Here is a 26,850-nt window from a genome sequence, read left to right as displayed (position 1 = left end):
GGTGGTTTTCAAAACTCAGTCTGGCACACGAGTCTCCAGTTCCCCACATCCCTGTCACTCCCAACTGCATAGCACCCAGAACATTATCATTTATACCACTTGCCAGGCCCCTATAGGCATTTGAGTTTGCACCCCTATAACTAGCTAACATTTGCATAGCATAGTTTAGGTTTCTAAATTTAAAGTAAGGCACTGAAAAAAACATGTGCTTTGAAATCGCATAGATCTGGGTTCAAACCCTGGTTTGGCTGTCATACTATTAGTTGTATTACCTTGGGCAAGTTACTTCTCTTCTCTGATCCTCAGTTTCCACATCTGTGAAATGGAGATCCAAATACATACCTGCAAGGTCTTTGAATGGGTTAAAAGTAATTAGTGCAAAGCACCCAAGAGGAAGTAGGAGCTCACTACATGGATGTAATTAGTAGAAGCAGCCGCTGTAGTCACACAAGTCCAATGTGGACACCAGGTATTACTATGATTATCCTCACTTTACTAGAAACTGAGCCTCTGAGAAGTTAAGAACCTTCCCCAAGGTTACACAGTGGTGGAGTGGGGACTCAAACCCATGTCTTCTAGCTCTATATCTGCACTGTCCACTAGAATTTTCTGCAAGGGTAGAGCATCCTATATCTGTGCTATCCAAAACAGTAGCCACTAGCCACATGTGGCTACTAATAAGCACTTGAAATGCGGTTGGTTGAAATTGAGAAATGCTGTAAGTGTAAAACACACACCTGATTTTGATGACTTACTACAAGAAAAAAGAATGTAAAATATCTCATAACTTTTACATTTATTACATGTTAAAATGATAATATTTTAGAAATACTGGGTTAAAAGATATGATTAAGGTTAATCTCACCTGCTTCTTGCCCCCCCACTTTTTTTTTTGGCCACACCCCACGACTTGTGGGATCTTAGTTCCCCAACCAGGGATTGAACCCGTGCCCTCGGCAGTGAAAGCTCGGAGTCCTAACCACTGGTATGTGGCTACTAAAAAAATTTCAATCACGTATATGACTCACATCGTGTTTCTATTGGACAGTGGAAACGCTAGAGCTTCTCCAGTAGAACACCTAAGATGAGGAACTGCATATTTTCTAAAAACGCGTTTGCAACCCACTGCCCACCAGCCAGGAGCCCTCTGTTCCAGAAGAAGGGTCGGAAAACATACCCACCAGAAAGAGACTTCAGTGCCCTCCTCTGAGTGCGATGACCCCTGAGGCCCAGGGTGGGGTGTGACCTTCCCTGGTCTCACAGAGTCAGCAGCACAGCTGTCACCGCGCCCAAGGCTCCTCAGCCTGATCTGGCGGCTCGTTCCACCATTCAGGAGTACCTAATGGGGTCTGAAAACCAGTGCTTTCGCTTAGGCAGATGGAACCCCGGGCTAATAAAAGTTAGAGTCTGAGACCCCGGGTCTTGAAAAGGCCAGATCCCCTGGGATGATTCGCTGACGGAGCCAACCTCGAGCTGAGCCCGCTGATGGTGACTTGGGTGCGGGAGCCTCCATGAGCACCTTGGGGCCAAGTTACTCGGAGGGGCGCCTCTTGCTGTAGATGAGGAAGTCCGAGAGGTCGTGCCACACGTTGCTGTCCTCGTACAGGTAGGTCATGGAGGACTGCAGAGAGGGCTGCAGCGTGGGCCGGTGGTACTCGAAGAGCCACAGCATCAGCCCCCACATTATCCCGGTGAACAACGGGAACGGGTCCCACCTGGGCTCAGGGATGTAGCCCTTCCCCACGCCCAGGCGGCACAGGGCAAACAGGAGGCGTGACATCAGGTACATGTTGATCTGAGAGAGCAAATGACAGGGAGGTGGGGGTTACAGGTGGGCCCAGCCACCGGGAACCTTCTGCCACCCTGGGGCGCCGCCTGCGCGCCGGGTGACTTGAAACGGTTACGTAGCGGGCATTTAAATGTGACTGTTTATGGCTTTATTATTCTTTTTCATTAAAAAATCTGAAAAACGAATATATTTACATGGCTCGAAACTAAAAGGTAGCTCAACAACAAAAAATGCAATCCATAAAAGAAAAAAATTAATAAACTGGACTTCATCAAAACTCAGAAGTTTTCCACTGTGAAAGCCCATGTGAAGAGGTAGAAAAGAAAAGCTAGACTGAGAGAAAATATTTACAAACACATATCTGACAAAAACTAGTACCTGGAATATATTTTTAGAAACTCTCAAAACTCAACAGTGAAAAAAGAAACAATCCAGTTAGAAAATGGGCAAAAGACACAAGCAGTTATTTTCACTGAAGAGGTTACACAGAAGGAAAACAGGCACATGTAAAAAGGTTCAATTTCACTAGGCATCAGGGACATGCAAATTAAAACCACAGTGAGATAGCACTATATACCTATCCAAATGTCTAAAATTTAAAATGTAATAAACCACATGCCAGCTAGGATGTGAAGAAACTGGATCACGCATATATTCCTGATAGGAATGTAAAACAGTACAATCACTCTGGAAATGCTTCAGCAGTTTCTTATGAAACTAAGTATGTATGGACCATATGACCCAGCAATTGCACTCCTGGGTATTTACCCCAGAAGTGAAAACTTACGTTCACCAAAAACACGTACAAGAATGTTCTGAGTAGCTGCATGCTTAATAGCCAAAGACTGGAAACAACCCAGATGTCCTTCAACAGGTATATCCATAACGTGGATGACATAACCACTCAGCAACGAAAAGGAATGAACAGCTAATACGTACAATAACTTGGATGAATTGCCAGGAAATGATGCTGAGTGAAAAAAGCCAATCCTCAAAGGTTACCTACTACAATGACTCCATTTATATAACATCTTTGTAAACTGAAGTATGGTTGATTTACAATGTTGTGTTTGTCTCAGGTGTACAGCAAAGTGATTCGGCTATACACACACACATACATATATATGTATATATATTCTTTTTCAGATTCTTTTCCATTAAAGGTCATTACAAGATATTGAATAGAGTTCCCTGTGCTATACAGTAGGTCCTTGTTGTTTATCTATTTTATACACAGTGTATCTGTTAATCCCAAACTCCTAATTTATGCCTCCCCCATCCCTTCCCCTTTGGCAACCATCAGTTTGTTTTCTATGTCTCTGAGTCTGTTTCTCTTTTGTAAATAAGTTCATTTGTATCATTTTTTTAGATTCCACATATAAGCGGCATCATATGGTATTTGCCTTTCTCTGTCTGACTTATTTCACTTAGTATGATACCCTCTGGGTCCATCCATTTTGCTGCAAATGGCATTATTTCATTCTTTTTTATGGCTAAGTAATATTCCATTGTATATATAGATACCACATCTTCTTTATCCATTCATCTGTTGACAGACATTTAGGTTGCTTCCATGTCTTACAAATAGTGCTGCTATGAACACTGGGGTGAATGTATCTTTTCTAATTAGAGTTTTCGTCTTTTCCAGATATATAGCCGGGAGTGGGATTGCTGGATCATATGGTAACTCTATTTTTAGTTTTTTAAGGAAACTCCATACTGACCTCCATAGTGGCTGCACCAATTTACATTTCCACCAACAGTGTAGGAAGGTTCCCTTTTCTCCACACCCTCTCCAGCATCTGTTATTTGTAGCCTTTTTGATGATGGCCATTCTGACTGGTGTGAAGTGATAGCTCACTATAGTTTTGACTTGCATTTCTTTAATAATTAGTGAGCTTGAGCAGCTTTTCATGTGCCTGTTGGCCATCTGTATGTCTTCTTTGGAGAAATCTCTATCATATAACATTTTTGAAATGACAACATTTTTGAAATGACAATATTTTTGAAATGGAGGTCAGAGCAGCTGTTGCCAGGGGTCAGGGAAAGGAGGGGAGAGGGAAGGAGATGGGTGTCCAGGATTCCTAGACTTTGGAAGTTCACAGACAAGTGAAATTTCTATCAAAAAAACAAAATGGGGGAAACTTTCCCAAAATACAAAATGCTCATATCTTTAGATTCCACAATTCCACGTCTAGGAACTTATGGACAGACTAACATAAGTACAGGAAGATGTCTGAACAAAGATGTAGACTGCAGTGTGTGTGTGTGATGGCCAAAGGCTAAAGAGCCCCTAAATGTCCATCCAGAGGAGACTGAAATCAAGGCTGGTCCATCCCATCAGCAGAGGGCTCTACTGATGTTATAAAGGATAAGGGACTGACAAGGGAGGCCTCCAAGATACACTGTTACATGAAAAAAAACGTAGTATGATCTCATTGGTGGAAAACTCCTACTATGTACACTGACACAAGCACAGACAAGTTCTGAAAGGCTATACAATACACAGTTAAAGTGACTGTCTATATGTATATCTATAACTGACTCACTTTGCTGTGCAGCAGAAACTAACACAACATTGTAAATCAACTATACTCCAATAAAAATTAATTTTAAAAAAGTGACTACCTCTGGACAGTGGCTGGACAGTTGGTGGGGGACAGGAACTTTCTTTCCAGTTTATTTTCTAATTTTATCATGATGTATCCTAAGCACCCAGAAGTGTGCCAGGCACATAGGGGGTGCTTAGTTTGCATTATTTAAAATGTGAAAATAAAATATTATTTTTATAATTTAAGAATATTTAAGGGCTTCCCTGGTGGCGCAGTAGTTGAGAGTCCACCTGCCGATGCAGGGGACACGGGTTCATGCCCCGGTCCGGGAAGATCCCACATGCCGCGGAGCGGCTGGGCCTGTGAGCCACGGCCGCTGAGCCTGCGCGTCCGGAGCCTGTGCTCCACAACGGGAGAGGCCACAGCAGTGAGAGGCCCGCGTACCGCAAAAAAAAAAAAAAAAGAATATTTAAGAAATTTGAGGAAGGCAAATTGGAAAGACTGCCAACTTTCATATTGCCCAAGAAGGATGCTGAAACAGGAGCAGCAGCAACGATTAGCATTTAGTTTCATCACCTCATTAAAAAACAGAACTTTAACCCAGAAAAAAGGTCAAGTTACATAATAAGAGACAATTCTTTGAATGTAGTAAGTTTTGTTTTATGAAAATCTTACTCCAGGGTCATGTTTTTTTCTCATGTCACTGCAGAGTGGTGTTTTGTGGTTTTGTTTTGTTTTTTTAAATCTTTGCCCCAGAGAGCTGCACACACACTGATTTTGGGAATCATGGAATTCCAACAAGGCACCTGGTTAACAGAGTGGGAAACTGAGGGGGAAGTGACCTTCCCAAGGTCACACAGGGACTGGTGAACCACAGACCCTCGTACATGGAAGGGAACCAAGAGCTTGTCTTCCTTGACTCCCATCCCCAACTCTATACCTGAATCCTGTCCCACGCTTCACCTCCACCCCTCTCCCCAACCCACATCCAGGAGAGGGCCTTTACCTGGCTGTTGATGTTATTGTTGTTTCCAAACACCAGGATGCCCCCAAGGAAGGCAGCCACGAATGAGTGCACCTGGTAGGTGTCGCCCTGGAGGTGGGACTGCAGGGCGCAGAGTCCCTTGTAAGTGAACACAAAGCTGGCCAGGTTCCAGGAGTGAGTGTACGTGGCCTGCAGGATAGCCCACAGCTTCTCCCGGAGGCTGCACAAACATAGGGAGCCACGGTGAGTGCAAGCCCAGCCGCCCCCAGGGCACTCACCCACCTGGCACGCAAAACTGACCCAGGCAAGGAGCTCATGGGCCGATGCTCATTCAACCCCGGGCCTCTACGCTCCATGTGCTTGGGGCTGCTCCCTCACTGGATTCCAGCCTTGACTCCACGCCACCTTCTCCGAAAGGTCTTCCCTGACCACTCTACATAAAAGAATGCCCATCGTATTTTGTTCCCTTACCCAACTTTTCTTTTCTTTCATAGCTCTTATCACCACCTGACATTTATATACTTGCTTATTATCTCCCCCCACTCCCACCCCATCCCAGTGGAAGCTACCAGAGAGTGATGTCTACATCTGGCTTGTTCATCCTCAGCCCCCAGTACAAGGCCTGGCACATAGTAGGTGCTCAATAAATATATTTTTTTGGAGTGAAGATGTGAAGAAATGAATGAGCGAGTGAGTATGTACTATGTGCTGGATCTGGGGATACAAGTCTGAGAAAAAAGAGATCTGCTTGCTGCCCTCATGAGGTTTATGATCTAAGGGGAGAGGGAATTATGAAATGAATAATCACAACACAAAGGTCAAACTTTGACCTTGACAAGACATGATCCTGGGGTGTGAAGAATGAGGAGTCAGTGAGGTCAGGAAGGGAGAGGAGTTGCATCCCAGGCGGTGGATCTGCACGTGCAAAGGTCCTGAGGAGGGACAGAGAATGGGGAGTACAGGAACAGAGAGAAACCATTAAGGCCTGAGCAGAAAATGTGTGGGGCAAAGGCTGTGGGGGAGGGGCGGGGCCATGCTAAGTTTTGTCTTTATCCTGAGAGAAGCCAACATTTAAGTAGGACAGATGATTTGATTTATCTTTAAAAAATCACTAGGGGGCAGTGAGGAGAACCAGGGAGAGGAGCAGAGTGTATTCTGGGAGATCAGTTCAGGGCCGGCAAATGCAAGGACTCTCAAGGCTGGAGAAGGACCTTGAAGTATGTCTTCTGGGACCTGTGGAAGTCTGCCAGGTGAGTGGGGAGAGCCAGGAGTCAGGTGGTTCTCACCCCACAGGAACATGGGCCCAGCGCTGACAGTTCTAAGGCAAGCTGGATTTCCTACTTGTCAAGTGTTGGCACTAATCCTCCCTTCAAAATGTTTCTAGAATCTGAACACCCCTCACCTCCACTGCCACCATCAAGGTCTGGGCCACCAGTTACTCAACTGGATTATTGCCACAGCCTCCTACTTTACACCTACTTCTGCCCTTGACCCCTAGCAGCAAACTCTTCACTCTCTCACTATTAAAAGATAAGTCAAAGAGTGGCATTTCCCTATACAAATTCTTACAACAATTTCCTGTTTCACTTAAAGGAAAAGCCAAACTCCTCTCTATGACCTAAAGCTGGACAGGATGGGCCTAGGTTACCCCTGTGACCTTCCTTTCTTTGTTTTCTCCCCTGCAATCCCTCTGCTGCAGCCTCCTCAAACTCACCAGGAATGATCCCACCTCAGGACCCTTGCACTGGCTGTTCCCTTGGCCTGAAACACTCTTTCCCTTGATACCCACTTGGCCAACTCTTCCATCTCCTTCAAGTCTTTACTCGAATGTCATTTTCTCACTGAGGCCTTCCCTATTTAGTTCTGCAGCCTGCCCCTCCTCCAGCACTCTGGATCCCCTTTCCCTCTTTCCCTGCTCTAATATTTCTTTCCCACAGCCCATACAATCTTCTAACATACGATATACTTTCCTTATTATGTTTATTTTCTGCTATTCCTTGCTAGAATGCAAGCTTTACAAGGGAAGTGATCATTCTCTGTTTTTTTTCACCGCTGTATCCCCAGCACCTAAAAACAGTGTCTGGGGGCTTCCCTGGTGGCACAGTGGTTGAGAATCTGCCTGCCAATGCAGGGGACATGGGTTCCAGCCCTGGTCCAGGAAGATCCCACATGCTGCGGAGCAACTAAGCCCGTGTGCCACAACTACCAAATCTGTGCTCTAGAGACCGCGAGCCACAACTACTGAGCCAGCATGCCAAAACTACTGAAGCCTGGGCACCCTAGAGCCTGCGCTCCACCACAAAAGAAGCCATCGCAATGAGAAGCCTGTGCACCGCAACGAAGAGTAGCCCCTGCTTGCCGCAGCTAGAGAAAGCCCACACGCAGTGGGGCCAAAAATAAATAAATAAAAATAAATAAATTCATTAAAAGAATAATAATAATCTTTGAGTGTCTGGCACATGGTCAATAAATATTTACTGAATGAATGAGTTCAATTAAAAAAATGATTCAAAAAAAATGATTCAGAGGACAAAAACTAAAACAAAAATAAATTTAAAAAAGGAAAAATACAGGGCTTCCCTGGTGACGCAGTGGTTAAGAATCCGCCTGTCAATGCAGGGGACACAGGTTCGAGCCCTGGTCGGGGAAGATCCCACATGCCGTGGAGCAACTAAGCCTGTGCGCCACAACTACTAAGCCTGTGCTCTAGAGCCCATGAGCCACAGCTACTGAGCCCACGTGCTGTATCCACTGAAGCCTGCCCGCTCTAGAGCCTGTACCCTGCAACAAGAAAAGCCACTGGATGAGAAGCGCGCACGCTGCAACGAAGAGTAGCTCCCACTCGCCGCAACTAGAGAAAGCCTGTGTGCAGCAACGAAGACCCAACACAGCCAAAAATTATAAATAAATATAAATAAATAAATAAATAGGAAAAATACATAAAGAAAGTCCCTTACAGGGACTTCCCTGGTGGTCCAGTGGTTAAGACTCCATGCTTCCACTGCAGGGGACGCAGGTTTGATCCCTGGTGGGGGAACTAAAATCCTGCATGCTGTGCAGCACGGCCAAAAAAAAAAAAAAGTAGAAAAAAATCTTGCAAGCTGGAATTGAGTAGTAGGGTGTCCATGTGTGATTCTTTTTTTTTTTTGTTCTGGTTGTGCCAGGTCTTAGCTGTGGCAGGCGGGCTCCTTAGTTGCAGCATGTGTGCTCCTTAGTTGTGGCCCGCAGGCTCCTTAGTTGCAGCTCACTGGCTCCTTAGTTGTGGCACGTGTGCTCCTTAGTTGCAGCCTGCAGCCTCCTTAGTTGTGGCATGCAAACTCTTAGTTGCGGCATGCACGTGGGATCTAGTTCCCTGACCAGAGACTGAACCTGCATCCTCTACATTGGAAGGCGGATTCTTAACCACTGAGCCACTAGGGAAGTCCCCCATGTGTGATTCTTATAAGCTCCAGATGAGGCTACATACATTAAAAACTAGACCACAAAGTGATTTCTGAGAAGTTTCTTGAGGGAAGTTATAGGAGATCAGAGGAAGGCCAGGAAGTCTGAACAAGGGCAGAAGGTAGGTCATGAACAGTTTTCCTGAAAAAGTCATCCTCAGAGAACTGGTATGGGTTACTAGGAAGGAAATAAAGGTGGGGTGGAAGGGGAAAGGGCATTCCTGGCGGGGGGTACTGCGTGAGAAACGTAAGGAGGTAGAACCACATGCGGCACATGAATGAATGGCAGTGAGTCTTGGTGCCAAGAGCACCCAGGGGTGGACGTGGGGGAGTAGGGGGGATGTCCCTGAGGTCAGGCTGCAGAGGTCCTTGAAGGCCACACCTGGAAGCTGGGCTTCTCTGGAGGACAGCGAGGAGCCAGGGGAATTTTCGAGATGGGTTAATAGAATCAGACTTGTGCTTTAGGAGGTGGTGGTGCAGACAGGTTAGACCCAGCTAGGAAGCTACTGCAACAGTCCTGGCACTGAGGGGTGACCACATTCTCTCCCAGTTTGAAGGGTGTGCAGAGGTGATGGGTACCTGCCACTCCGGAAGAGAAAGGTCATGACCAGTGCGTGAGGGGCCCGGACTTTGGCTCCATAGCTGTAGAAACAAAAGAAAACAGTTACTACAGCACCACTGAATCATAGTTTCTTTCTGACTCCCTGTGCCCCCTCCCCCTCCCTAATCCTGACATCATTTGGAGAGGGAAAAAATAATGCTGGCTTTCAAGTTAGATCTGGGTTCAAAGTGGATAGTACAGGGACTTCCCTGGCAGTCCAGTGGTTAAGACTCCACACTTCCAATGCAGGCAGTGCGGGTTTGATCCCTGGTGGGGGGACTAAGATCCCGCATGCCACGCAGTGTGGCCAAAAAAAAAAAAACAAACCAAAGTGGGTAGTACAAAGGAAATAATATTTGGTGCCAAAGCCCTGCCCTGTTGTGCTGTATACACTTGGATAAATCATTTAACATCTCTGAGCCTCCCTTCTGCCATCAGTTAAAAGTATTCTCCATTTCAGAGTTGCTTCTGGCGGTTAAGGACATAGCACATGTAAAAGTTCCTAATTCAACCAATATTAGTGTCTCTGCCTTTCTTTTTCTTCTTTATTGGACTTCCCCTCACCCCACCAAGTTCTCCTGCCGTCTGGCCCCAATCTTACCAGACTACAAGGTCTAAAAATCTTTGGCAGCCTCCTTGAGACAACTGTCATGAGTCCCATATTGTTTTCATATGAGTATCTGTGAGGCTTGCTTGAAACAGCAGAAGACTGGGAGCAAACATGTGTCCATCCACAGGGGGTACTGGGTAAACAAATAATGGACCCAGCAGTCAGTGGAATGAATACCGCACAGCTGTACAAGAACGAGGTGGCTCTATACGTGCTCTATGCTTGGTTAGAGCAAGGTGTGTAAACTTCTAAAAAGTTCTAACTTTTTATGCCTTTTGTGAATATGCTACCTAATTTTCAAAAAATAAGTCAAATAAAAAATGTGATCAAGTGACAGCAGTGTTACTGAAGTGGTGGCCACGCTGAATGGCTTATTTTCACAATGCCTAGCTGTGGGCAGGGCCCTCATCCTGGTCCCAGCAAGCTCTCTGCCCCACCTCCTCCAAAGTCATGTCTCTTTCCCCTGAATGAAGAGACCCGCAGCCTCCTCCAGATGGCCAGGGCTAGAAGGGTCCTTCCTTATACCACAGACACAAGCAGAACAATGCCCCCAACTCCCTACATCTGCTTGGCCCCCTACCCAAACTCCTCAAACTCAGGTGGGAGCCACTTAGTACCACTCACAGGATCACTCTGCATCTTGAAAAATGGGATGGCCCAGATTAAAAAGGATTTAAAGGATATGCAGGTACAGTGTGATATCCTGGAAGATCCTGGTCTAGACAAACTTGCTATAGAGGACATCTGGGGGACAGCTGGAACAATTTGTCTATCAACTGGACAGCAGTCAACGTTATAGGATTATGATTAATTTATTAAATGTAATCATGATCATCTAGCCATATAGGAAAATACTCTTATTTTCAGAGATGCACATTGATATATTTAGGAGTGGAGCATCAAAATGAGTTACATTTCACACAGTTCATACGTCTCAGTTCTCAGTCATCCAAGACAAACAGCACATTCTTTTCCACCTCCAGGCCTTTGTTCAAACCATTCCCTCTGCCTGAGATGCCCTTATCATCCCCAGCAAATTCCAGCTCAGCCTTCAAAACGGCACCATCACCTCCTCTGTAAAGCACTCCTGATCATCTGGTATTGCCATGGTAATTTAAACATCAGTCTCCCCACTTTGACTCCAGGTCCTTACAGATGGGCCTGGGCCCACTGATATCATCTCAGGGCCCACCCCACCCTGGTCTCACCAAAGCATGACTGATATGATCTGGCCAGACCCAGGGGGAACCACCTTCTTCCTGACTCTGGGCGCCCATGGAAGCCAAGAGCCTGGCATCGAGATCAGGTATCCTTGGGTTTGAATCCTGGCTCCGACCCTGACTAAGTGACTTGACCATGAGCAATGAATCTTCCTCTCTGAGCCACAGTCTTCTCATCCAGAAAATGGGGACAATGGCAATTCCTACCTTGCACATTCATTCATTCAGTAAATATTTGAGGGCCTACTATGTACCAGGGACTAGGAATATAGCAAGGAACAAAATAGATTAAACTTTCTGTCCCCATTGTTGCAGCAAAAATAGAAATTAGACTTTTCTGATAGACAAGGAAAATAAAGTAACAATGAACAGCCTGGGGAAACAGCATAAACAGGCCTGAAAGAGTTAATCAATCCTAGTTTTATTTTAACTGCTACTAATCTGTAATGTCTGTAACTAGATTTGTCCTTCACAAAGCTAACCTCTAACATTCTCTGACACTATGTGAATCACATCCTGTACCTATCACTCCCTTACTCTGTGTGAATTACACCCTGCCCCTAACACTCTCTGATCCCGTGTGAATTACATTATCCACCCGGTATTTATACTCCCTGCGCTCCCTTGTAGCAAATCAACCCTTGTAATGTCTGCATTTCAGAAAGAAGGTTGCAGGCCAACAACCCAGAGGCCAACAGACCCAATTACCAAACAGACCCAATTACCAGGCTGCCTGAGGCCAGCTGTGACTGTTTGGAAATAATGCAAGAAGAAGATAAATGCAAGACCTTAATTACTTTGAGCCTTATCACCTACCAGACCACCAGTGCCGGCTATGTAACCTTGCCCTATTCCCCAGAGACGGGGAGCACAGTTCTTGAGGTGCTAGCCGGCTGTGTTTCCCATTTGCCTGGCAAAGAATAAAGCTTCTTCTTTTCCTCCAAATCTCTGTCTCTGTTTCTGTTTGGCATTGGTGCACAGAGAGCCAAGCTTTTTGACATCACCATGAAGCTCACTTTCCAGTGAGAAAGACAGTAGAAAAACAGGACACATAAGTGAACTACTTAGTGTCAGATGGTGGTAAGTATTATGGAGAAAAATTCAGTAGGGAAGGAGGTGGGAAGTTCAGGGATGGCTTCATTGAGGAGGTGACAATCAGAGGCCTGAACAAGGTGAAGGAGTGAGCCAGTCAGACATCCATGTGAATAGAACAATAATTACAGCAGCCAACAGTTATATACATACCAGGCACTGTGCTAAGCATTTCACACATACTGACTCAAGCCTCCGACAGTATAAGTACTATTATCAGCCCCATTTTATAGAAATTGAGGCTTAGAGAGGCTAAAAGACTTGCTCAAGATCACGCAGGTAAGGGGCACCAGGAGTCAAACCAAGGTGGTCACATCCACACAACCATGTCATGCTGCCACTAAAATGCCAGCTTCAACAGCAGGCAGATCTTCCGTTTGTTCTCTGATGCGTCCCCAGTTCTGGCACAGTAGGCTCTCAATAAATGAAAGCTGTTATGCATGAAGTTTAAAGGAGGCTGAGCTCCCGTCCTGGCACCAGCCAGGGGAAATGACCCCAAGACCTCTTCTGCAGGTCTTCAATTTGCTCAGCAAATATTTGCAGCTTCATTTACATCACGACTGAGGCTTATCAGGAGTCCCCTGTGCCAGAAAGGACTTACAAAAGAGAACTGAGAAGCGGGATGAAAGCCCACGCGCAGCTTAATGGAGGGAGCACAGAGAGGCAGGGCCGCCGGCTGGCTAGAGGCCAGAGTCCAGCTTTCCCATTAGACCCAAGGGCACACAGCGGCGGGAGAGGGGAAACTGGGCCCAAATGAAGGGAGACAGGGGCTGCATGGGAGGCAGTCAAGGCAAGAGGTCCAGGTTGCAAAGCACGGAAGACCCAGAAACAGCGTAGTGGGAGCCCCGGCTCAGATGGCGCTCGGAACCCAAAATCCAGCGCCCACTGCGCCGATACTGGACACCGAGAGACCTAGGGACACACTAAGACTGCTCAGGGGCGCACAGCGCGGCGGCGCCGGCCCTGGAACCCGCTTCTCCGACCCCATCAGATCGATCCCTCAGCCCCTGCCCCGCCCCACCGCCCGACTTACACAGCCCCGTTCCGGAAGCCCTTAAGCATGGACAACGCTGCGTGGTAGCGGCGCTTGCGCAACAGTGCGTTGATCGCAAGGAGCAGAGCCCGCAGCTGCGGCGGGGCGGCCATAGCGCGGGCGGCGCGCGGGGTGGCGGGCACCGAGCAGGACGCCCGCCCTGACAGCTCCGGGTTCCTCCTGCACAACCCTCAAGCGCCGGACAGTGCCGGGCAGCGCAGCCGCGTCTTTGCGCCCATAAGATGCGTCTGCTGTCACTCATACAAGGAGAGCCAATCACAGGACTCACTCATCTCACCAGGGGAATGGGACGCAAGCACACTCCCGAATAGCGGTCTGATTGGAAGAGAGGGAGAGCTTGTAATCAGTCACAGCGGGCTCCGCCCGATTCGACCTAAAGAAGGCTAGAAACATGCCCCTGGATTTGTCCAATCAGAAAGTATGTTTCTCTCGGGCTTGGAGAGAGGTGTGTCACCTGTGAGCTTGGAAGGAAGTTTCCTGAAAGAGGAGCCTCTCTCCCTACAGCTGGGATGGTGGCACTGCGGGGAGCCAGGCCTTATCTTTACACATGACAGTTCTGATTGGTTAACATTGATCATAGCGATCTTCTCAGACCATAAATGACTTGGCACCCTTTGGGTTTCCATTTATTCTTAAAAATCAAACTCCTTCCCACGGCCCGCCAAGAGAAGACTCTGTATGATCTGGCTCCTGCTTCCCTCTCTAACCTCACTCCCCCACTCTCCCCTCCTCCCATCACTTGCCTCCTAGGTCACTCCTCTCCAGCAAAACTAGGCTCCTTGCTGTTCCTCGAGCGTGACGCTCCTGCCTCAGCGCCTTTGCACTTCTAGTTCCCTGCCTAGTACGCGTCACCCCAAGTTCTTCCGATAGCTGGCTCCTTCTCAACCTTCAGGTTTCAGCTGAAATGCCAGCTCCTCAGAGAGGTCTTCCCAGATATCCCATCTAAAGTAGTACTGTCCACTCTGACTCATTACCCTCTTTTATTTTCTTCATAGAACTTTACACTCTTTGAAATTATTTATTTGCTACATGTTCATTGTCCACTGCCCCTACCAGACGGTAAATTCCATGAGGGCAGAAACCTTGTCTTATTTTCTGCTGTAACTCCAGTACTTAGCACATGGCAGGTGCCCAACATAGGCTTGTTGAGCAATATAGTTCTGGGTTATCTCCCAGAACACTGAGGGGTGACATTTATGTACGATGTCACTGTGTGGAGTTGTTACTGGATAACAGTTACACACTGAGTGGTGGCTGTGATTTGTGAGGGTGTCGCCTGGTACACGGGCCATCTGGTATTTATCTGTGACATTATTGCCTGGGTCAGTGTCAGAGGATGTGGTCAGAGGTCAGTGAGGAGGAATTATGCTGGGCCTATTTTATCATTACAACTGGATTTTCTTTTTGGGGGGGTAATGATGGACTAATCTATTCAGTTAATCTTCCCTCTGAAAATAGCAACTTTAGGTAAAATATAAGAATATCCTCTGAAAAACACTGAAATGCTTAAAAGCCTGGGGAATGCTCAGGCCAATTATTAGGTGAAAGCTGGTAACCAGATATTTAACAAGATTGGAATATTGGAGCACCAAAGCTACTTATGACATGAGGGCTTTTGCTAATATTGAACCTGTGGGCTTCAGTTCATCAACCACATAGGGCAAGAGGGAGAGAAGTGAAAGTCCAGGGCCTGTCCAAGGTGGGGAGTCTAATAGAAGAATCTCCTCACATTAGGCTGAGAGCCCAAGGGTCTCACCCTTGAGTTTAATGTGATATAAGCTGCACACTCCACACCACGAGCCCCAAGGGAGTTCAGAAAAGGTTGCCTTGATACTGAGCAGAACAGTTGAAGGAAAAGGAAAGGGGAATATTTTAAAGCCCTTCCTTAGGGAGTTGTGACCATTGATGAGTCCTTTTGTGCTCTAGGGAGTAGAGCCCAGTAGCCCAAGAATTCTCAAGCCATAAACTGGGAACCTAGTTTGAAGTAACAACTGGATTGCCCCTAGTTATCATTGGAAGTGACGGGAAGTGCCCCCAAACCTTTGACAAAAGCAAATGCAAAGTCTCTCTGAAGAGGGCACCTTTATCAATATCTTTGCCTTCAGGGAACCACCACAAATAATTTTTCAAGGTGAAACCAGCACACAGTCAGAGATAACTAGGAACCCAAGAAGGGTTCCTTCATGAAGAAAAAATAGATACAACAGATGGGAGAAACAGATAAACACAGACTTCAGGTACTGTAATTCACAGCCACAGGTTTTAAAAAATTGTGCATACAAGATTTAAAGTTAGGGCTTCCCTGGTGGCGCAGTGGTTGAGAGCCCGCTTGCCGATGCAGGGAACACGGGTTCGTGCTCCGGTCCAGGAAGATCCCACATGCCGCGGAGCGGCTGGGCCCGTGAGCCATGGCCGCTGAGCCTGCGCGTCCGGAGCCTGTGCTCTGCAACGGGAGAGGCCACAACAGTGAGAGGCCTGCGTACCACAAAAAAAAAAAAAAAAGATTTGAAGTTAGAAAATAGCTACAGAAAACAGAAAATTATTTTTTTTTAAACATGGAAAATTTGAAAAGGAACCAAACAGAATTTCTTAGGAACATCACCTGATACTCCCATGAAGGATCAGTTACCAATCCCTGATACATGGCCCAGCATTAGGAAAGGGCGTTTGGAAACTATTTGGTTCAGCAAGTACTTCCTGAGTGCGCTCTTTTGCTAAGACCTTTCTCACAGATATTAAGAAATTTCTGCCCTCAGGGAGCCCGGGGTAAAGAGTCACCATATAGGAACACTTACCATTGCCTGGTGCACCCTCCCCACTTTTTTAAAATACTTTTTTGGCTGCACCTCACGGCATGTGGGATCTTAATTCCCTGACCAGGGATTGAACCCGCACCCCTGGCATTGGAAGCGTGGAGTCTTAACCACTGGACCGCCAGGGAAGTCCCCTGGTGACCCTTTTTAATGGTACATAACTCTGAGTTCCTCAGGGTTTGGCCTATTTCTTCACCTTTGCCCAGTGAAATTGAATTTATTTATTTAATGAGCACCTACAGATTATTAATTGTATGTCAGGAGTTGTTTCCTAAGTTGTTGTTTTCCTAAGTTGTTTCCTATGAGAACCATTTCATTCTCATAGCAACCGTATGCGGTAGGTGCTATAATTACGCCCACTTAACTGATGGGAACCAAGGCAGAGAAACAAAGTAACTTGCTTAAGATGATTTTGCTAATAAGTGATGGATCCCGGATTGGAATTCAGCCCCTTGCTCCAGAATCTTTGATCTTATCCACTGTATTTGTTTGCTAGGGCCTCCATAACAAAATACCATGAACTGGGTGGCTTAAACGACAGACATTTATTTTCTCACAATTCTGGAGGCTAGAAGTCCAAGATCAAGGTGTCTGTAGGTTTGGTTTCTTTTGAGGCATCTCTCCTTGGCTTGCAGATGGCTGCCTTCTCACTGTGTCCTCACATGGTCACCCCTCAGTCTCTGTGTACATCCAAATCCCCTCTTCTTTTAAGAACACCCGTCATATTGGATTAAGGCCCACCTATGTGCCCTCACTTAACCTTAATTACCTCTTTAAAGGCCCTATCTCCAAACACAGTCTGAGTAGTAGGGATTAAGATATCAACATATGAATGGTGGGGGGCACAATTCATCCCATAACAACCACCACAATTTGCTGCCTCCTACCTATACCAACGAACCTAACAAGATGTCAGGGTCCAGCGTTGCTTTGTGTGTCCTTAGTTTCTTCCCCTTAAGGCTGGGAGTCTAGTTGAAGCTGCTCATGATTTCTTCTCTCACCGTGGAGAAGTTAACTTTTCTGGGGTGGCTGGTGCACTCACTGTGAATGGGAACACTGGGCGTTTCCCAGACTTTCCCTCTTCCCTGCTTGGCTCCACCCCTGGAATTGCCACATGCCTTACCGCAGGAGTCTCTAAACTATGATTGGATTCGGTTCAGTGCCAAGGTGCTGGTCCTAAGGGAATGTGACATAGGACTGATAGATTTTGGTGGAGGAAGAGATGGAGGTGAGTGGAAAGTTTGGAGCAGGGGGCAGCCTGACTGGAGAGCCTGCTGGAGGTAGGGTCTATGTCCCTGAAAGCTCATTCAGCTGTTCCATCCGTCAAGTAGTCAGTCGACAAGCATTTCCCAGGTTGCCTCTGTGCCAAGCTCTGATGGTGGCCTCCATCCAACCAGAATGGATGAGGCACTTCCGCTTAGAGGGCTCCCTATTGAGGGGGTAGAGAAAAGGGGAACTTCCAATGGCTGAAGAGTATCACATGATAGGGGTAGGGGTGGGAGAACAGCATTTTAGTAAGACAGAACAGCATGTGCAAAGGCCTGAAGAGCAGATAAAAATCAACATGTGTATATGCACCTGGATGTATCAAAATACAACCCTGCCCTTCCTTGGACTTACGATGGGGTTACACCTGAATAAACACATCGATGGCTGAAAATATCATTAAGTCGAAACACCTAACCTAATGAATATCATAGCTAAGCGTAGCCTACCTTAAACGTGCTCAGAACACTTATGTTAGTTTACAGTTGGGCAAAATCATCTAACACCAAGCCTATTTTATAATAACGTGTTGGATGTCTCATGTAATCTATTGAATACTGCACTGAAAGTGAAAAGCAGAATGGTTGTCTGGGAGCAGAATGGTTTTAAGTGTATTGGTTGTTCAGCCTTGTGACTGCACGGTTGACTGGGAGCTGTGGCTCGCTGCCGCTGCCCAGCATCATTACAGATAGTTAGCCTGGGAAAAGATCAAAATTCAAAGTTTTTCTACTGAATGCATATCACTGTCAAACCATTGTAAAGTTAAAAAATCATAAGTTGAACAATTGCAGGTCAAGAACTGTCTGTACATGGAAAGCTTCCAAGGTCTGGATTAGTGGAATCATTTAATCCATCACCCTCAGAATAAAACCCACACCCTCTGATACAGTGTCTAGTCCAGAGTAAGGGATGAATAAATACATAATAATAGACAACATATTGAAAGGGAGGGGAATAATGATTAGAGAATTTCTTGGAGGACATTTGATGCAGAACAGCTCGGGTATCCTATATGAAGACCAGGCCTCTTCACGGTTATATTTCTGCAAGACCAGTCATGTACTATGTAAAGTAAAAGCAGTAACCAATGTCAAAAAAAAGGATCATAAATTATTTTCTCTTTCTACTCAGGAAACTTTAATCAAAGCCCACATCTCTATACTTAATGTGAATATACCTGGATGTCAGCTCTTTAGTGGTTACAAAGTTTTCACAAGTAACCTAATGTAATTCTGAAAGACACATCATTTTGACTCATACTTAAATTTGTGAGAGTATTACAGCCAGAGAAATAAATTATACTTTAACCCTTAAAAAAAAAACAAAACCCACACCCTCACAGCGGCCTTGTCTATCTCTCCAACCTCATCCTCCTGTACCCATACATGGCTTATTATCCTCAGTTGCCCCTTTACAGTCCGTGGCTTCCTTTCATTTCGGCCTCAGAGCCTTTGCACTTGCCCAAGATAATAAAGCTAATAAGCTCTGCCTTTTTGTTCCCTTTTGTCCATCTGATTCCATCTCATTTTTCAGGTTCGCCTCCTCAGAGAAGCCTTCCTTGACCTGCCTAAAGTAGCTTCCCCTCCTCCCAGAAAAAAAAACTTAAAGTCATAGAACATGTCTCCTTTTTTTCCTTGCTTATAGCCCATCTCACTTGCTGGACTATGATTCCATGAAGGCAAGGATTTTTGTCTTTTCATTCATGGCTGCATCCCTAGCATCTAGAACAGTGTCTAGCCTACAATAGGTCCTCAATACCTATTTTTAAGTTAATGAAATGAATGTGAATGTATTAATATATTACTTGAATAATTTGAAAAATGTAAGAAAGTTATATTGAGAAACTCTTGCCGAGAAGACATGATGAGAATCTGTGGCCATTGGATCAATGGGGACGTTAAAAGAAGACAGGGAGGAGGGAACCCTGACCTTACTCTTGCCAGAGAGGCAATGGGAAGGGGGGCTCGAAGTGGGCCCTGGGTCTCAAAGGTTCCCAGGAAAAGAGGTGGGACATGGAGTCTGAGAGAGGGGGTGGGTTCTCCTTGGGGGACATTTGCTCAGAGCTAGCTGTGCAAGGCGGGGGGGAATAGGAAAGGGAAGGGTGCTGGTGGCGGCGGGGAGTGGTGTTCAGAACAGGATGCGGGGTTCATGGTAGAAATGCACCTTTAGGCAGAGGGTCTTTGAGGCAATTTATCAGGAACAGTGGCTAGCAGTGTCCTACAACGACAGTGGAGCTTATTGGAACAGGTATACATTTTTTAATTTTAGGAGTTATATATGTAGTGAATATAAGAAAATGAAAACTGTGATTTTTGTGATGGTTGCTTTGGATGAGGCTAAAATAATTATTAAATAAAAAAACAATGAGAATGTTTAGAGTCAACGTGGTAGTCCACTTGTAGGAGGATATGCCTATGCTCGTGGGAGAGATCATGATTGTTGGCACCTCCATGGTTCCCCTCTCCTTCCCGTGCACACCCCAACTCTTCCTTGTGGCCCAAATGTACTTCTTTGAAACTACATCACACCTTGAAATTACACAATTTTTTTTTTTTGGCGGTACGCGGGCCTCTCACTGCTGTGGCCTCTCCCATTGCGGAGCACAGGCTCCGGACACGCAGGCCCAACGGCCATGGCTCACGGGCCCAACCGCTCCGCGGCATGTGGGATACTCCCGGACCAGGGCACGGACCCGCGTCCCCTGCATCGGCAGGCGGACTCCCAACCACTGCGCCACCAGGGAAGCCTGAAATTACACAATTTTTAAGATTTAATGTCTGTTTGCTCCCCCTCACCCCTAACTCCATGAGAAAGGACCACTGTATTCCTGGAGCTCTTATAGGACTTGGTACATAACAAGTCCTCAATGAGTGGCTGATGGAGCATAAAGGAAGATGGCAGAGGGGCCTGTGTGTGATGCAGGATCCAAATGAGGGGCAGGAGGACCCCTGAGAGACCTGAAAAGGCTTTCAGTGAGGCTGGGCTGGGGGTTGCTGAAGTGGGTATTGGGGGTTTATGTAACAGAAATGGGGTCCCCGAGAGGCAGGGATGAAGGTCTGTGGGAAGAGGAAATGGAGGCTCCTAAAGGGTGGAAATGGGGGGTTACCTAACAGCCAAGAGGAATCTCTGAGATGATGGGGGATTAAGACCAGGCAGAGATGGGAGTCATGTGAGGAGAGGCTGGTGGCTCCCAATAGGGAGAGATGGTGGTCACTGTGGGAGGGGGAATGAGAAGTTTATGACAAGCGATGGGAATCCATGCTGCACAGCTGGGGCAGGAGTCCTGTATCTGCTGGAGATGGCGGTCCTTGCGAACGAGTTGGGTGGTCCAGGTGAGATGGGAATGGGGGTTGGTGTTGCAAAGGCGGGGGTACTGTTGTTACCGAATCCAAGCTCGGTCTGCTCGCCGCACGACAGGCCAATGATCGGGAGACGAGGTGTTGAGGCAAGGAATAGCGACTTTATTCAGAAAGCTGGGTATCCAAGAAGATGGCGGACTAACTGTGGTGCGCTCCAAGGACAAAGAACAAGATAAATTAAAAGGGCCAATAGTGCCAGAACGGAGAGTTACAGGACTCCTATCACTCTGTCACAATGCGACCATTGCAATGTCCCAGAGCTCACCCAAGCCGCATGCCCTGTCCCTTTCCCATCCCATATAAAATGCCTCGTTTTTCTCCCGCTCAGCACACTGAAAGTATACATACTCTGTCCAGTCAGCAGATGACTTGCAGGTTCCCTGGCTATAAAAACAGACAGGCAACCCATGCTCATTGTCGACTTTCCCTGGCTACCAGGAAGTCAGCCCGCTGTTCTTGCAGCGACCCTTCTCTTTAAGAAACTCTACCTTCCTCACATTCTGCCTTGGGTCTGGAAATTCTTTTCCAACCTGCGCTCGGACCATGACATTTTGGTGGCCCATACGGGGATATCTCTTGGGGGGATCTCCTCCTCCACCTCCTCTCCATTTCTTGGGACCCTCTGTGAACAGGCAAGTTGCCAGGGAAGCAACAGAGGAACTCTGGCCAGGGCCACACCCTGGTGTGTTCCGAAGACTCCCTTCACCCCAGTAACTGCCGCCCAGAACGGGTGAGGGTCCCTCTGTCTTCCTTCTGGCTGAGGACTAGGCCAATTGATATTATGCGGGCGCAGATCAGGCATTTAAAAGCCATTAGGGCGCCTGCCACCTGAAGACTCCCGTGAAAGGATAAGAGGGTCACGGAGCAGATCAGGCTGTTAGAGCATCTGCTCCCAGCAAGACAACTTATGTGCACCGTGAGGCACATACTGGTTCAAGCAAAACACTGAGCTCCCTGCCCTTGGCCGCCACCTTCCCGGCAGAATTCCTCAGACTGTCTTCTCTGTTACTTTCACTTTTTTCTCAGTCCAGGTTGACTTAAAGGAGCCTAGGTGTTGCCTCCAAGGAGTGCCTTTTCACGTTTCAGGGAATCGCCAAACAGTGAGTCACCCGGTGGGTCCCGGGAATCTCTCTCTCTCTCTCTTTCTTCCCCTGCCCGAGTCACACGGTGCCTCAGTCACACGGGTTTGTGCCTTAGTCGCATGCTCAGGGGTCACCTCTCACGGTCGGACGCGACTGTTCGGACAGTCGGTCCATTTTGTGCATTAGTCGCATGGAGAGATCACTGGGACAAAGGGGACGCCTTTCTGTCAGCCGGTGACTCTCAGTACCCCCTTTCTACGGCATATAGGCTAAGAATGGGTTCTGGTATGTCTCGGGAGCCTCCCTCAGACTCATCCCTCGGCTGTATCCTCAGGAACTGGAAAAAATTTGACCCTGAAAATCTCAAAAAGAAGAGGCTCACTTTCTTTTGTAACATGGCTTGGCCCCAGTATAAACTGGGGGACCAAGAACAATGGCCCCTTAATGGCACACTAAATTATAACACGATCCTCCAACTTGATCTCTTTTGCCGGAAACAAGGAAAGGACTCAGAGGTTCCTTATGTCCAGAACTTTATGGCCCTTAGTCAGAATCCAGATCTGAGGGACTCATGCCGCATGTGTCTTTCTGTTGCCGCCTTATCCCCCCGACCCCCTCTGTCTCCCTCTCCAGCAGATCTCCTAGACGACCCTCTACTCGACCTTTCCTGTCCCCCACCCCATCAACCCCCTTTGCTTCAGCCCCCGCCCCCACCTCAACCCACAGCTCCCCGACAGCCACCCCCTTATAAGGGCAAAAGCCCCCTCCCCCCTCCCCACACAAGATCAAGGACTGCCCAACGCCAGGGAACAGATTCTGATATGCTTCCCTTGAGGGAAGTAGCAAATGGAGACATGGGCACTATTAGAGTCCATGTTCCCTTTCCCATGTCTGACACTTCCCAAATTCAAAACAAGTTAGGTTCCTTCAGTCAGGATCCCACCACTTTTATTAAGGAATTTCAGGCTCTCACTATAGCCTTTGACCTGACCTGGCAAGACATTCATGTAATTCTGACCGCTTGTTGTACTCATGAAGAGAAAAACAGGATATGGACATTAGCCCAAGCTTGGGCAGACGAGGCAGAATTCTGTTTCCAAAGCCTGGACGGATGGTGACCCATTTTGGGCTGGCTAAATGACTCTCTTTGTAACTACACTCTCAATTTCAATCAGACTAGCCTGGAGTGGAATCCCTGGTCAGACGAAAATAAATATGATGTACATGAAGGTAGTTTCACTTTGTGCTGGGGAAATTCAAGGGAAAATGCGACTAAGAAGTATATTTATGAAGACCATATCCCCATAAACAGCTCAGCCCTGGGAACTAAATATGTGGGGATCGGTGTGACCACCGGACACTTAGTTTAACCTCCCAGCAAGATCCTCCTCTAAAATATAACATAATTCAGCTAACATTCAGAAAGTTGTTATGCCAATCCCCCCGTCACAATCATAATCAGTCAGAGCCCGGATTCTCCCCTTTATGTATAGATGATTACTTCCTCGGAGTTTGGCCTTCCCAGTATAGTCCTAGGCCATGGACCCCAGTCTATTTCTAGAGGAAAACTCCCAAAAGGTCTGGCTCTGGGGACCCACAATGGGGGTATCCTTGAAGGGCACCAGATTTTCATTTCTATGAGGTAACAGGGTCTATCTGGATCTTCCCACACTTTGAAGGGGCTCCTGCACAATTATTGCTGCGGTCCCAGAGATGACCATTATGACTATAAAGGATTTAGCTTCCTCAGGAGGTATTCCCAACCTTGGGTACTTCCTCGAGGAGGCCTTAAGACCTGTCCGGGAGAGACAAAAATGAACCACTGATTGGGGGCAACAAGCTTATGATAACCCAATTCTTTTTTTTTTTTTTTAATTTTTTTTTTTTTTGGCTGCGTTGGGTCTTTGTTGCTGTGCACGGGCTTTCTCTAGTTGCAGCGAACAGGGGTTACTCTTTGTGGTGGTGCGCGGGCTTCTCATTGCAGTGGCTTCTCTTGCTGTGGAGCATGGGCTCGAGGCATGTGGGCTTCAGTAGTTGTGGCATGTGGGCTCAGTAGTTGTGGCTCGTGGGCTCTAGAGCACAGGCTCAGTAGCTGTGGTGCACAGGCTCAGTTGCTCTGTGGCATGTGGGATCTTCCTGGACCAGGGCTCGAACCCGTGTCCCCTGCATTGGCAGGTGGATTCTTAACCACTGCGTCACCAGGGAAGTCCCTTTTTTTTTTTTTTTTTTAGATAACCCAATTCTTGATTGGCCCAAAATAATACATTGTGTCACCATCATGGTCCAGGAATCTTGGAAGGCTACAGTAGCAGCCATTGAGGAAGAGCAGTCAGCCCTAGGCTCTTTGGTTGAGGTGGTTTTACAAAATAGGAGGGCCCTTAATGTTATAACAGCTGAGGCAGGGGGTGTCTGTGCCCTATTAAATGAGACATGCTGCTTCTATATTAATACCTCTGTCCAGGTTGAAGAAGACCTTCAGATTCTAAAGAAAAACATCAAATTCATTGAAGGTTTAAAACAGAGAGCAGGACAGGGCCCCAGCTGGCTTTCCAGCCTCCTCTCCTCTATGGGGATCCAGATATGGACATTGTTGCCCTTGTTGGGACCATTAATCTTGAAGCCTTTGTTTTGTTGCTTGGCCCCTGCATTATTAACACATTATCTAAGTTCATCTCCTGACAGGTTCAAAAGATTCAATTCCAGATGGTGCTACAACAAGTGTACCAGCCAACTGGCACACGGACTACATTGGAACAAGCCGCCTTATCATTCCGTGGGCTCTCATCTCCCTCCGTAAATACACCCTGACAGAGAGCAGGCATCGGGAACCCAGGGCCCCTACAAAGCCCCCACCCAGCAGGAAGTAGCCAGAGAGATCGTCGCCCCTTCTCCTTACTAAAAGGGTTCCCGATCGCCTGAGAAGGAGCTAGGCAGGTAGGTAGACATGAGCAGGATATCCAATAGGGCCAAAAAATTGGTCCTATAAATAAAGAGAGGGGGGAATGTGGTGTGCTCCAAGGACAAAGAACAAGATAAACTCAAAGGGCCAATATTGCCGGAACAACGAATTACAGGACTCCTATCACTGTGTCACAATGTGACCATTGCACTGTCCCAGAGCCCTCCCAAACAGCATGTCCCTTTCCCATCCCGTATAAGGAAAGACATTTGCCCCATTTTTCTCCCGCTCAGCACACTGAAGGTACACATACTCTGTCCAGTCAGCAGATGACTTGCAGGTTCCCTGGCTATAAAAACAGACAGGCAACCCATGCTCATTGTCGACTTTCCCTGGCTACCAGGAAGTCAGCCTGCTGTTCTTGTAGCAACCCTTCTCTTTAAGAAACTCTACCTTCCTTACATTCTGCCTTGTGTCTGGAAATTGTTTTCCAACCCGCACTGGGACCACCACACTAACGTCCCAGAATAGCATCTTATTGGGGTCTGTATGCCAGTTTCATTTATAGAACAGAGAGGGGGAGGAGGTGAGGAAGTAAGGTAAAAAGGCCATAAGTCTTGCAAACTATCTCATGGCTTGGCCAGAACTGGAGAGGGGATGTGTTAATTTCTTCTTTTCTGCAGCCATTCACAGATAGGTAGGGTCTGAATGTTTTCCTGTGAGCTGAACAAAGGCACTTTAACATTCAGGCAGAGGGTCAGGGTTCCCTGAGGTAAGCCATTATGTATGCTTACAGCTATAGACAGCATCCTCTTAGTGATGATAGTAACAAAAGCATCCAAAAGCAAAGATTAAAGTAAAAGAAACAGATCCAACGTGGAGTCAGATTTTGCTCTTCCCTGTTACTCTGCGTACAGTGGAAATATTCAGTCCCTGTTGCAGAGTTGGGGGTCTAGGCAATTGGACAGAGGTCTGTATCACAGAGTTGGAGTCAGGTCCAGTGTGGTGGGGCTGGAGGTCCAGAAAACAGGGTTGGGAGGTGCCTGTGTGCAACAGGGATGGGGTCAGTGCACAGAGTTAGGGGTTCAAATTGAGACAAGCTGGGACCTGGGACCCTTTGCTGCAATGCTGCAATGCTTGCACCTGGACACACATCTCCCTGAGCAACAAAATGCAAAGAAACTATATGGGACTAAAAATAACTGTGTGCGTGCATGCACGGTTGGGGCAAATTCTGGACCCCAAAGATACAAAAAGACAAAAAAACCCAACTGCCATTTGTGAAGAACCAGGAACAAAAACTGGGTGTTGGGAGCAAAAGCAGGGTACTGCACATGTCCCCTTGCACACAATACCACCTAAGTGGTGGACAAAACACCTAAGCCACCCCTCCACCCAACCCCTGGACACACCCCTACCTTCACCCCATATAAGGAACAAGCTTGCCCTCCTTCAGCAAGCAAGCAAGGGAACCTGTCGTTTGCTCTCCCTCCCCGCTGCTGCAGCAAGGGCCCCAATAAAGCCTTGCCTGAATTTCTTATCTGGCCTCTAGTCAACTTCCATTCATTGGGGAAAGCCAAGAACCCTGGTTGGTATCAAAATGCTGCAGAGATAGGGGTCCACGTGTCCAATAACTGGGTTATCCAGGTGGGGCTGGGAGAGCCCCGGGATGCTGGGGGTCCCGCGAGCCATTCCTGGTTTTCCGGGATGGTGGAGGAGCTCCGAGGAGGAAGGAGGGCGCCCCCTGGCGGCCCCGCCGCCGCCGCCGCCACCACGGCTCCCACAATGCTCGCGCAGCCCGGCTTCGGGCTCCAGCGGCGGCGGCTCCAAAATGGCGCAGACGATCTTCGAGGCCCTGGAGGGTGAGCGGCGGCGGGGACTGGGGAGGCGGCTGTTCCGCCTTGCGCCTCCTCCCGCCGCGAACTCGCAGCGCGGGGCCCAGGGCGCGTGGCGCCTGCGGGGCGGAGGGCGCCGGGCCGGAACAGCCAGCGGGGCGGGAGGGCCACGGATGGGAACAGCCGCGGGATCGGAGGTCGGCAGGGGTGGGGGAGCAGTGGGGCCTGAACAGAAGCGGAGTTGAGGCTCAGT

At 47.5% G+C, this 26,850-nt stretch overlaps 2 protein-coding genes across 3 annotated transcripts in view; one reads left to right on the top strand and one right to left on the bottom strand.

Annotated features, from left to right (window-relative positions):
- On the bottom strand, positions 1 to 13,517 carry PXMP4 (peroxisomal membrane protein 4). Its single transcript, XM_079945960.1, has 4 exons — positions 13,323 to 13,517; positions 9,346 to 9,408; positions 5,348 to 5,546; positions 1 to 1,795 (listed from the first exon to the last, which is right to left on the bottom strand). Exons 1-4 carry the CDS (start codon positions 13,433 to 13,435, stop codon positions 1,532 to 1,534), a joined length of 639 nt encoding a protein of 212 aa, XP_079802086.1. The 5' UTR covers positions 13,436 to 13,517; the 3' UTR covers positions 1 to 1,531.
- Positions 13,518 to 26,548: 13,031 nt separating this feature from the next.
- ZNF341 (zinc finger protein 341) overlaps positions 26,549 to 26,850 on the top strand; it is a 44,446-nt gene continuing 44,144 nt past the window's right edge. Inside the window, exon 1 of one of the 2 annotated variants that reach the window (XM_079944974.1) lies at positions 26,549 to 26,624. Coding sequence is in view for 1 of the 2 variants with exons in the window: in XM_079944973.1 (XP_079801099.1) it covers positions 26,594 to 26,624 (31 nt within the window). In the remaining variant the exon portion in view is untranslated. The remainder of the gene's footprint in view (positions 26,625 to 26,850) is intronic. The other variant, XM_079944973.1, reaches the window with a different exon arrangement.

Source organism: Stenella coeruleoalba (genome assembly GCF_951394435.1).
Source record: "Stenella coeruleoalba genome assembly, chromosome: 15".
NCBI lineage: Eukaryota > Metazoa > Chordata > Mammalia > Artiodactyla > Delphinidae > Stenella > Stenella coeruleoalba.
The sequence above is the reverse complement of the archived record's forward strand: the minus strand, read 5'-3'. Positions and strand labels throughout refer to the sequence as shown.